Below are 12,576 nucleotides of genomic sequence, written 5' to 3'. Positions count from 1 at the left end.
GATTTTTTGTACATAATTCTACATTTGTAAGTTCAACTTTCATGATAAAGAGATTGCACCACAGTACTTGTATTAGGTGAATTGAACTTAAATCAAACTCTAATGAGCTTTCAAGATGCATGTTTCTTTCTTCGACTGGCTGTAAATGTTGATTCTTGTCAATGGATATGTTTTATTGGTGGTTTCTGTGTTTATGGTGAAACCAGCATTTACCACTTAACATCAAATCCTTCCAAGCCTATGGCTAACCTAACCAACTTACAAATGGCAAGGTGAGTGATCTTAGCCAAGGGCTGGTGTTGCGGGGCAAGTGTGCCTCATCCTCTCTTGGGGTGGGTTGGGGGTAATTATTTCCCCACAGATGAGTCTATACAATCACCCCTTCTCTTGGGATAGCTTGGCCCAGGGGTAAAAGTCAATATGGCGACACTCTCTCAGGGTTGTGTGGCCCAATGGACAAAGTCAGTGTGACTGTCCTCTCCCTCAGGGTTGTGTGGCCTAATGGCCGGAGTCAGCATGGCTACCCTATTCAGCCAGGCCGTATGGCTCAGTGGCCAGAGACAGTGTGACCGCCCGGTTCAGCCGGGCTGTGTGGCCCAATAACCAGGGTCAATATAACTGCCCTCTTCAGTAGGGCTGTGAGGCCTAGTGACCGGTCAGGGGCGTGGGCTGCCCCTAGGGTTGGGTGGCAGCTGGGTATGGGGACCCGGGCTCTCCCTGCTCCACTAGGTCCCAGATCAGGACCCTGACAGTGACAAATATGCTTGCCTCTGGGTCAGCGGGGAATCTGCCTGAAACACGCTGACACCTCTCGGCACAATGACTAGCCCCCCTTAGATACTTTCTACCCTGTCCCTGGGGCAGGGCTACAGGGTGTCTGGGCTCCTCGGTCTGTGCGGCTCTCAGCAGCTCTGTCACTCCTTGGGCATCCTCCTGGATCTCGGCATCTCTGGTTTCTGCCACCTGGGGCTTCAGCAGCTCCCGGGCTGGAGCTCACGGAGTGCACCCTCCATCTTCAGTGGTCAGCCCTGAATGAGCCAAGCTGCTCCCTTTTATACCTAGTCACCACCCGGAACATGCCCAGCAAGGCCGAGGGGGCGTGGCCTCCTCGGCCCAAAGAATAGAGTTAACCCTTGCAGTACCAGTACGGGGCAAGCAGGAGGCACTGGGGAGGAGCGGCGGGGGCAGAAAGAGGCGGGGGAGGAACAGGCAGGAAGGGGCAAGACGGGGGTGGGAAGAGCTGGGGGCGGGGCTTGGGGGAAGGGGTGGGGGTGGGGGCTGGGGCAGAGCAGAGGTCAAGCACCCCCTGGGAACTCAGGAAGTTGGGGTGTCTGTTTCCAGCCATCAGAGGTCGGCTTAAAGTTGAAAGAATGAAGACCTCAGAAAGTTTCTACAAGGAAATAATTTAATAATATTTAAATAGGAATTATAGCTTTTATGACCTCGTGCTTGAATCTTGATAATACAGTGGCATGCTTGTTTGTCTTTGATAAGACAATCTTGCTGATCTCTTTATCTTTTGATGAAAAAGGTTGGTAGATTTACAATTGCCCACGGATACCTTCAACACCTTGCAATTAAAGCCTTCTGTCACACATTTGCTACAAAGCATCAATCCCAAGGACACATGTATGTCTCTCAAATCATAGCATATAAGGAAATAGTACAGAAGATTAAAGGACATACATCTTATCGTGTAAACATTTTTATAGCCAATAGTGTTATCTCCTCTCACACCTGAGGCCTATTGCCGTGACAGAAAACAGAATTCCTCCTACGAAATACCTTAGCTAGCTGAAATCTTTCACATGATGAAATCAGTAATAGGTCGCATGCCTGTAAGTTATTACATTCTCCAAAGATTGTGTATAATAAGAATTATGAGTACCTCTTCAATTCCGTAAAGGCACAGTCAGGTTTGTTGTGGCTTCACGTTATCAGAATAAATTATGCAGTCTGCACAGGTAACATGCTTTTAATCATGGCCTCTGCAATCTAGCAGACAAAGGTCTCAGAAGATCTGATGGCTGGAAATTGAAGCTAGCCCAATTCAGACAGGAAGTAAGGACACAATCTTTAACAGAGAGTGTGATTAACCACTGGAGCAATTTACCAAGGGCCGTAGTGGATTCTCCATCATGGACAATTTGTAAATCTGGAGTGGTTTTTATTTTTTTCCTTAGAAGACCTGCTCTAGTTTGAACAGGAATTAATTCAGGGCAGGTCTCTGGCCTGTGTTATCTAGGAGGTCAGACTAGATGACCAGAATCGTCCTTTCTGGACTTAGAGTCTGTGGATCTACAACACTGAGCTCTACCCCTACAAGTTGCCAATGTCCAACGGTACGTCACAAGGTGGCCATTTCTCTCTCCCAGGTTCTGGGTTACCCATAATCCTCCGCTCATCAGCCATTTCACCCAGGCCTTGAGGGACCTCCTGGAGGATTACACCCGCAGCTCGCGCCCCGAGTACCGTCAGCTGATCAACACCTACGGCACCCACTATGTGTCCCAGCTGCAGCTGGGGGGCCGAGTGCAGGACGTGACGGCTGTGAGGGTCTGTGAGGCAGCCTGGACGGGGTGACAGCTGACGAGGTCAAGGACTGTCTGAGCCTGGAGGCCTCTGTCAGCATCGGGGCCGGGAAGGGCAGGGCCTGGGCGGCCTTCAGCCAGTGTGAGGAGCAGAAGAAGAAGCAGAACTTCAAGCAGAGCTTCCACAAGACCTACAGCGAGCACCACACTGAGGTGTCAGACAGTCACAGCCACTCTGACCTGATGTTCTCTGAGGGGCAGAACGGCAGGGTCTGGAGAGCCTCAAAGCCAGCCATGGCCTGGTGTCCTACTCGCTGTGCCCCATCCACACCTTGCTGGGGCAGGACAACCCCAAGCAGGAAGCACTGAGGTGGGCGGTGAGCGAGTATGTCACTGAGAGGGCCCTGTGGAGGCCTGACTAACCTAATTGCCTTCTATGACGAGATAACTGCCTCTGTGGATGAGGGGAAAGCAGTGGACTTGTTATTCCTTGACTTGAGAAAAGCTTTTGATACGGTCTCCCACAGTATTCTTGTCAGCAAGTTAAAGACGTATAGGCTGGATGAATGGACTATAAGGTTGATAGAAAGCTGGCTAGATCGTCAGGCTCAACGGGTAGTGATCAATGGCTCCATGTCTAGTTGGCAGCCGGTATCAAGTGGAGTGCCCCAGGGGTCAGTCATGGGGCTGGTTTTGTTCATTATTTTCATTAATGATCTGGTGGAAGGCGTGGATTGCACCCTCAGCAAGTTTGCAGATGACACTAAACTGGGAGGAGTGGTAGATACGCTGGAAGGTAGGGATAGGATACAGAGGGACCCAGACAAATTAGAGGATTGGGCCAAAAGAAATCTGATGAGGTTCAACAAGGACAAGTGCAGAGTCCTGCACTTAGGATGGAGGAATCCCTGCACCACTACAGACTAGGGACCGAGTGGCTCGGCAGCAGTTCTGCAGAAAAGGACCTAGGGGTTACAGTGGACGAGAAGCTGGATATGAGTCAACAGTCTGCCCTTGTTGCCAAGAAGGCCAATGGCATTTTGGGATGTATAAGTAGAAGCATTGCCAGCAGATCGAGGGACGTGATCGTTCCCCTCTATTCGACACTGGTGAGGCCTCATCTGGAGTACTGTGTCCAGTTTTGGGCCCCACACTACAAGAAGGATGTGAAAAAATTGGAAAACATCCAGCGGAGGGCAACAAAAATGATTAGGGGGCTGGAACACATGACTTATGAAGAGAAGCTGAGGGAACTGGGATTATTTAGTCTGCAGAAGAGAAGAATGAGGGGTGGATTTGATAGCTGCTTTCAACTACCTGAAGGGGGGTTCCAAAGAGGATGGATCTAGGCTGTTCTCAGTGGTACTAGACGACAGAACAAGGAGTAATGGTCTCAAGTTGCAGTGGGGGAGGTTTAGGTTGGATATTAGGAAAAGCTTTTTCACTAGGAGGGTGGTGAAGCACTGGAATGCGTTACCTAGGGAGGTGGTGGAATCTGGTTCCTCAGAGGTTTCTAAGGTCAGGCTTGACAAAGCCCTGGCTGGGATGATTTAGTTGGAGGTTGGTCCTGCTTTGAGCAGGGGGTTGGACTAAATACCTCCTGAGGTCCCTTCCAACCCTGATCTTCTATGATTCTATGAATTGCACCCACAGCTGCCCCCCGGGGACCCAGTGCAGCGCCCACGACTTCTACTGCTGTGTCTGCCCCGGGGACGGCTCCACCAACACCATGTGCTGTTCACGGGGGCGGGGCCACAGGAAGCTGGCGGTGATGGTGGAGTGGGCCAGCAGCCTGTGGGGCGACTGCTCCAGCCCCACTGATGCCTACGTCAAAGGTCTCCTTCCAGGGCCAGGAGCCGCAGAAGGAAACCGTGTGGAACGCCGACAACCCAGCTTGGGGCATTCGCCCAGGCCTGGGGCCCCTATGGGTGGGGGAGACCAGCCAACTCCGCCTCCAGGTATGGGACATGCAATGAACTGCTGCGCTCCGGGGAGGGTCGGCGCCAGGTCTGGCACCACCCTCCCCCACAGCACCTCATTACCCCGGCACCTCACGCCCACCATCCTCCCTCGTCAAACCAACCCCTCCCCCTGCAGGCCCAGTGTTCCTCAAGGCCCCATTGTCTCAGTCGGGAAGTGGCAGGTGAAAAAGCCTCACCCCAGCTGCCCAGCCGGCTGCCAGATGCTGGGTCTGACAGGGCGGCAGCTGGCAGGTGAGGGGGGACGAAGGCAGCTCTGGGCTGCGCTCAGCCTCTGAGCAGTGAATGTGGACAGAGCCCTGCTCTTTGCTGGACCCACTGGATTCAGGTAATCTAGGGGCAGGAGAGCTAGGGGGGCAGGTGGGCTGAAAGTCCCTGCAGGGAGAAGCTGGCTGGGACGAGGGGTGGGGAGCAGGGGTTGGGGTCCCAGGGAATGTACCCCACTACTAAGGACCTTGCTACCCAGGGCTCCTTGTTAACCATCCTCTCCCCAAAGTTTACCGCCCACTGCCCTCCTCTACACCCCACAACAGTGCTGTGTGGCCATTCCCAGCTGCCCCATCCCAGAGGTGGCTGCATCTCAGCATCAGGTGAGCCATCCCTGGGCAGCATCTCTGTCCAGCTGTTACCCAGCTGTTACCCAGCTGCCCAACCCCAGAGGTGGCTGCATCTCAATGCCAGGTGAGCCATCCCCGGGCGGCATCATTGAGCAGCTACTTCACAGCTGTCTCACCCCAGAGGTGGCTGCATCTCAGTGCCAGGTGAGCCGTCATGACATTATAAGCAGACCTGGTTGCACTGGCTGTTATTAAGGTTGCCCAAAGCGTCACGTTACAAGACCCTGTTTCCAGTTGCCTGGAACTTTGGCAAACTTTCCCCAAAAGACTGGAGTAAATGGGGACAAGGAGGCTGGAGAGATTGGGGCAGGAGAGAAGCTGTGAATCGGGGTTGGAGAGGGAAGGCTGGGGCTGGCTGGGTAGCGAGACTGGGACTGGGAGCTGGGGAGGAGACTGGGACTGACTGGCTAAAGGCCCTCTGCATTGCTACACGCTCATAACACAGCTCTGCACTAAGACAATGACCATTGTCCAATCTCATGCTTCAGCTGGTCACCTGCAGGGGTCAGGGAGGAATCCCCCCCCCTTCCGCCCCCCATCAGTGCACAATTGACCAGAAGTATCTGGGTCCCCTCCTCCACCAATTCCTCTGAAGCATCAGAGATCAGTCACAGCTGGAGAATAGACACTGGCTGGGCCTATGCTCTGAGCTGGACCAGAAAATCCCCATTCTGGCTGCCCGGATGGTAGGGCAGGGTTGCTGGATATGGGGCTGGGAAGGAATTTACCCCTGTCCCCGCCTCACTCAGACTGACAGGGACCACGGGAGCTTTTTGCCTCCCTCTGCAGCTGGCACCTGTTGCGATCATCGGGGCATATCTCACCTCATTCCCTGCCACGGCAAGGGCCCCGGCCATGGGTGGCACCTGGGTCCTGTTCCCTGCTCCTGGGGAAGGAGAGAGGCAGAGGTTCTCCAGTGCTCCCCCTGACACCCCATAATGCCCAGCTGCCCTCACCCTGCTCCACGTGTCTACAGTCCATCATGGCACCAATCTCTCAGATCTTCTGGCCTCCACTCTGTGAAAGTGCAAAGGAAGCTGGGAGTGTGGCGGCGGGGGGAGGCTGGGACTGCGGGAAAGGGGACCCCATAGGGTCAGTGGAGGAGGGAGAGAGGCAGGGGTACCCCCTCTGCAGGCACTCCCCATGGCACCCTATAATCCCCAGCCTCCCTCACCCCGCGGCCTCTCCACACATCTACAGCCCATCATGGCACCCATCCCCTGAACCTCTCACAGCACCCATAATGCTCCCCGCCCCCGGCCCAGTGATCCTCAATGGCCCATTGTCTCGATGGGGGAGTGGCAGGTGACAGCTGCCCAGCTGGCTCCCTCGAATGTTGATCTAGAGGGCGGCACCTTGCTGGTTAAATTGGGGCTGAGACAGGGGGGCAAAGGCAGATCTGGGCAGCTCGGCCTCTAGCCAGTGAACGAGTGCTGGATCCCGAGACAGAAGCCCTGCTCTTCGCTGGACCCACCAGAGACGGTATTCTAGGGGGCAGGGCAACTTGGGGGGTGGGCTGTGAGGGGCAGATCCAGGTTGGGGTGATGGGCACTGGGGAGAGGGGTGGGGAGCTGGGGCTGGCATGATGGGAAATTTAGGGGGGGGCAGCACCATACCCCACTGACGATCACTGTGCTATTCAGGTCTCCCTGGCTAACCTGCTTCTCCCCTGCACTGCCCTTGTCTGTGCCCTCCAATGCTGGTAGGCAGCTCTCCCAGCTGCCCCACTCCAGAGGCAGCTGCATCGCAGGGCCGAGTAAGCCCCCCCATGCAGCTTTGCTGAGTGGCCGTTACCAAACTGCCCCACCCCAGAGGTGGCTGCATCTCAGCACCGGCCAAGCCGTTGTTGTGTGCCGTCGCTGTCTGTCTGTTCCCCTAGCTGTCCTGCCCCAGAGGTGGCTGCATCGCATCACCGGGCAAGCCAGCCGCATGCAGCATAGCTATGCAACTGTTACCCACCTGCCCCACCCCAGAGGCAGCTGCATCCTCGCTCCGGGTGAGCCATTTTGGCACTGAAGTCTACGCTGGTAGCCTAGCCTGTTATTAGCATTAACCCATGCTTCCCATCATATGACACTCTTTTCAGTTGAGTATTGGACCAGCTTCTGTGGGCGAGAGAGACAAGCTGTCGGGCTGCACCGAGTTTTTCTTCCTGAGACACGAAGAGCCCTGCGGAGCTGAAGGCTGGTCTCTCTCCCCAGCAGAGACTGGTCCAATAAAAGATATTCCCTCCCCCGCCTTGTCTCGCTAATATGCTTTTATTTATTGTGCTAGCATTAGAAGCCTAAAGTGAGATCAAGGGCGCCCTTGTGCCAGGTGTTGCACAGACCCCGACCAAGACCAGGGACCCCCCTTGTGTCAGGCGCTGCACAGACTCCGACTAACCCTCCCTCCACCACCCGTGCCAGGTCCCGACCCAGATCAGGGTCCCATCGTGCCAGGTGAAGCACAGACCCTGACCAATATCAGGACCGCCCTTGTGCTGGGCACTGAACAGACCCCACTGACTGAGATCGGGACCCCACTGGGATGGGCGATGCCCAGACACACAGGGAGAGACAGTCCCCGTCCTGAAGAGCCGATGCTCTAACCTGACAAAGGCAGGATCATTCTCCCCATTTTACTGATGGGGAAACTGAGGCCCAGAGAGATTCAGAGGCTTGTCCAACATCACTCTTGTCTGTGTCAGAGCCAAGAATAGAACCCAGGAGTCCTGCCTCCATTTCCACTGCTTAAGGACAAGTCTAACATTTCTATAAGCTCTCTTCTGCATTCTCAGTAGCAAGACAGAACAGCCAGTTACCTGCCTGGAAAGAAATTGTCATTATTTATTATTTGTATTACGGATGCACCTGGGAACCCCGGTGATGGATCAGGAACCCACTGCACTAAATATGCATTGAAAATACTGTCCTGAAATCTCCGCATAACCTGTGGAACTCATTGGCACAGGATAGGACTAAGGCCAAGAGTTTATCAGGATTCTGAACAGGACCTTTCCCTGGAGAATGGGAGATCCAGAATTATGATCCTAAAGGTTTTAAATATGTGTGTTTAATGGGGATATAAATCTGATGCTTCATGGTCTGAACCCACCTCTGATCAATGAGGGGCAGGGCCAATTGGCTTCTGTTAGACATGGCACACTGGGCTAGAAGCAGCTCTGATTGGGCTAAAGAAAGCCCTAGAATATGACCCTCAATCGGTGGCTAAATGTAACCAAATCCGCCACTCGGCATGTCCACTAGGGGGCCCCAGCAGTTTCTGTGGTGAGGCCAGTGATGCCCAGTGTGGTCCCAGCGCTCGCTGGCCTTGCTGCCAACCAGCTGGGGACTAATGTCTAGCAAGCCCTGGATTTTGTGTGGGAACACACCGCCCCCTACTGGCCAGACCCAGACAGAGCAGCAGCACACTGAATGTAATTGCAACTTACAGGGTATGTGCAACAGTCTCCTCCCCCTAGTGGCGAGTGACAGCTACAACGACGGCAAGGGAAAGGGGTGGGGTTATGCAAATTAACAAATGCATGTTCAGACATGCAAATCGGTCACTGTGTTATTTGCATAAAGCCACCAGGTTCCAGGTGTGATATAAGATGTGGTTGACAGAGCCAATGGTAATTGGATGCCTCTGGCTCTCCATATAACCAGGTTAACCCATGGAACTACCTGCTACTGAATTATGATTCATGCAGGATCTCTTTTCTGTCTCTCCCTGCAGGGGTTTTGGAGACTGACGCTGACTCCTGCGCCAGGGACCGCATCATACCAGCCATGCCCAAACCTAGTGCTTGCACCCTCCTCCTCCTCCTCTTCCTCCTCCCCGTGGTCTCCCCCGAATGCCAGACAGGCACGGCGGCTGCATGCATGAATGCAGCCTTCGTGCCCGGGCACAGCCTGGTGGGTCAGGGGATTGACGTGACCACACTGGGCAAGACGGGGGCCCACGTGCTGGACACCAGCCAGTGGCGCGGCCCGAATGGCACCTGCACCCTGTGCCGGAACCCGCTGCAGGGAGGCCAGTGGCAGAGGCTGCCGCTGGCAGCGGTGGACTGGAGGGTCCGCGTCTCGTGCCAACGAAAGCTCAGCAGCTCGGTGCAGCAGTCGGCCATGGGCATGATGGAGTCCGCGGCGTCCGTGGTGCAGAACGACTGGAAGGTGGGGCTGAAAATGCCCATGGTGCCCAAGGTTAATGTCCAGGTGGGGCTGGCCGGCTCACGTTCCAAACTGGCCGAATTCGTCACGCAGAAGTCGCAGAAGGACAAATACACCTTTGTGAGCCATGAGGTTTCCTGCCCATATTACAGGTAAGTAGCAGCCCGGACACCTTCCAGCATGGGGATGGCTCATCCGGCACTGAATGCAGCTGGCTCTGGGGAGGGGCAAATGAGTAACACGTGCACAGTGATGTCACACCAGCGTGGCTCAGCCAGTGCTGAGATGCAGCCACCTCTCGGGTGGGGCAGCTGGGAAACAGCTGCACAGTGGTACCACCAGCCACCCAGGGCCTTTCCCTTGTTAGGGGCTGTCTCGTTCTGGGGTGCGATCCAGGCCAGTGAGGGATTGTGTCACTGCCTGACCTGTATCCCTAAATGCTTCAAGAGGCTCTGCCTCTGTGAGTCTCTTCTCTGGACGCCCCAAGAGCCAGCAGTGAGTATGTGTGCGTGAATCAGCTCTGATCCCAGCAGCCTGCGTGTTACCCCCCAGCCACACGCTGGTCGATGACCCCAACACGCTTCCCATCCCAAGTGTTCCCCAAACCGTGTGCTTTGCAATCTCCATCCCTCTTGTGGCCCATTCGGAGAGTATTAAGTTTCCTTTGTTCCTTTAAAGATACAACACTCAGCAGTTTGCCGGGCTAACTGGAGTTCACATGCACTTTACGTCAAACACAGCACAGGGTGGGGTTAGCAAGTTTCTGAAGTAAGGGAGAGAGGAGGGTGAGTGAGGTCCAGCACAAGGGATAAGGACAAGAGTGATTACAAGCAAAGTGAAAAGCGCTTTCTGGTGGCTAAGATGTAACAAAACAAGGCACAACCTTTGTGCAAGGCAGTTTCCTTATCAATCTACCTTCCAGCGAGATGGTTGACCACCCCTCTGGTCGAGATCTCCCACTGAGTCCATTGTGTTTGGGTCCTTTCTCTTCTTAAGTGAAAGATCATTTGGGGTCCTCAGCCCTTCCCTTGATAGTCCAGTGAACCTTTGCAATGGATTCTCCTTACGGTCACCCCGCCATAGTAAAGTCCACCCAAGCTGTGAGGAAGGTGACGTGGAGTCAGCTGGCCAAGGAAAGTCCTTACTGGTTTCTTCCCCTGCTTGGGGTTGCTAAAATGCAAATCGATCTGTTTCCTGTACTCTCCTCCCCCTGCCGACTTAATGGTCCTGTTGACCCTCATTTGCAGACCCCTTGTCTCTTACTGCGCCTTGGAGATGCCTTCCAGGGACAGAACCACAGTCCTTTGTCGAGGGTGGAGTATCTATCGCCCTACCTGGCAGACTCACTCTGATAACAGAATTTCCCACCCGTATGCGTGTTTGGATGTGTCCTCCATACAGACGCCTCACACTGATAGCAATGAGCAGCGTGGCATTAGCTTGCTGTCGATAGCTTACGTGGCCCCTTTTAGATTCAGGTGATGACATGGGTGAGGTGGGGTACACTGAACTGGTCAGGCCAGCTGAGACTCACTACCAGATACCAGGGAGCCCTTGTCCTCTGGCATTGGGGTGCTGTTAGGGTCACACCTGAGCCACAGGGGTGCTGGCTGAGATCCGGCCCCAGGGCAAGGGACTGGCTGGCTCAGAGGGGTTGGGAATAGGACACAGCTTTTCCCCTCTGTGGGGCCCAGGTCTGATCTGGCCCCAGGGTGGGGGGGACTGGCTGTTCCAGGGGTTGGGGGAATGGGACAAGGTCTTTTGCCCTCTAGGGGCGCCAGCTGTGATCTGGCCGCAGGTTTGGAAGCTGTGCTGTGCTGGGTGGAGGAATGGGACAGGGGCCTTTCTCCTCTAGGGTCGCAGCTCTGATCTGGGCCGGGCTGGCTATTGGGGATTTTCTAACTCTCTCATAAATTCCTTGGATCCCTGGGGCAGGTTCGGGATCAGCGGAAAACCTCCACTCACTGGTCATTTTGTCCTGGCGGTGAAGAACCTTCCTACCCTGTACAACAAGGCCTCCCAGCTGGAGTACCATCATCTGATTCACACCTACGGCACCCACTATGTGACCCAGGCGTCGCTGGGGGGCCGAGTGCGGGACGTGACTGCGGTGCAGGTCTGCCAGGCAGCACTGGATGGGCTGACCATCAATGAGATTAAGGACTGTCTGAGCATGGAGGTGGCCGTGAATACCGGGGTGGGCTCAGACCAGTCCAGCGTCAGCAGCTGCAAGGAGAATAAGAGAGTGAAATTCCAACAGAGCTTCCACGAGACGTACCGGGAGCGCTATGCGGAGGAGGAAGGAGGGCAAAACACCGACGACCTGTTCTTCTCCAAGAATTACGTTGGGGTCTTCTCAGACTGGGTAAAAACCTTGAAGTCCCTCCCTGGCCTGCTCACCTACTCCTTGAGGCCGATCCACACCTTGTTGGGGCAGGACGACCCCAAGCGGGAGGCGCTGGGGCAGGCAGTGAGCGAGTACATCCGTGAGAGGGCCCTGTGGATGGATTGCACCAAGAGCTGCCCAGCGGGGACCCGGCGTAGCGTCCTCGACCCCTGCTCCTGCGTCTGCCCCGGGAACAGCTCCACCAACACCATGTGCTGTTCGCGGGAGCGGGGCCTGGCAAGACTGACGGTGACTGTGGAGCGGGCCAGTGATCTGCGGGGTGACACTCTCACAGCTACGGATGCCTACGTCAAGATCTTCTTTGACAGGAGAGAGAGCCGGACTGTCACCATCTGGAACCGAAAAAGCCCTGTCTGGAACAGTCACATGGACTTTGGCTCTGTCCGTGTCACTGACGCCAGCCAGCTCCGTGTCGAGGTCTGGGACGAAGACAATGGCTGGGATGATGACCTGCTCGGGGCCTGCAACATCCCACTGAAGTCTGGGGGGCCCCATCACAGGGAGTGCTACCTGAAACGCGGCCACCTCAGGTTCCACTACAGTCTGCCCTGTGGGCCCAACCTTCGGGGCCAGAGATGTTCTGAGTATGTTCCCCAGCGCCCCCAGCACAGCATAGCCAAAGGGAAGGGGCCCTTCTGGTGAGCGCCCTGGGTAGGGAATTGGAGAGGGGCACGGGTGTGTGTTGGAGAATTGTGCTCCCTGTCCCGCAAAGCATTTCCTAGCTCCTGCTCCGCTGATGCTACTGGGCTTCATGCTGTTACTCCTGCTCGGTAATTGGTGTCTCCTAAGTCCATAACAGCCTCCCCACTTCCATGGACCGGTCACCCTCACAGATCCCTCTGGAAAAATATCCTACCACTAACTGCCTAGTCCTGATCCATCGAACCA

At 55.2% G+C, this 12,576-nt stretch overlaps 1 protein-coding gene and 1 pseudogene across 1 annotated transcript; both read left to right on the top strand.

Moving 5' to 3' along the window:
* Positions 1-264: 264 nt before the first annotated feature.
* LOC141988961 (perforin-1-like) lies at positions 265-4,507 on the top strand (annotated as a pseudogene).
* Positions 4,508-8,900: 4,393 nt separating this feature from the next.
* LOC141988498 (perforin-1-like) lies at positions 8,901-12,330 on the top strand. The gene is made up of 2 exons (XM_074954294.1): positions 8,901-9,433; positions 11,217-12,330. Exons 1-2 carry the CDS (start codon positions 8,901-8,903, stop codon positions 12,328-12,330), a joined length of 1,647 nt encoding a protein of 548 aa, XP_074810395.1.
* Positions 12,331-12,576: the final 246 nt, after the last annotated feature.

This window comes from Natator depressus, chromosome 6 (genome assembly GCF_965152275.1).
Source record: "Natator depressus isolate rNatDep1 chromosome 6, rNatDep2.hap1, whole genome shotgun sequence".
NCBI lineage: Eukaryota > Metazoa > Chordata > Testudines > Cheloniidae > Natator > Natator depressus.
This window is presented reverse-complemented; position numbering and strand designations above follow the sequence as displayed.

Bases quoted from the DNA above. Each gene is read 5' to 3' on its own strand.
- LOC141988498 (XM_074954294.1), top strand. From the start codon at position 8,901: ATGCCCAAACCTAGTGCTTGCACCCTCCTCCTCCTCCTCTTCCTCCTC. The intron at 9,434-11,216 runs GTAAGTAGCAGC...TCCCTGGGGCAG, and splicing joins GTTTCCTGCCCATATTACAG to GTTCGGGATCAGCGGAAAAC.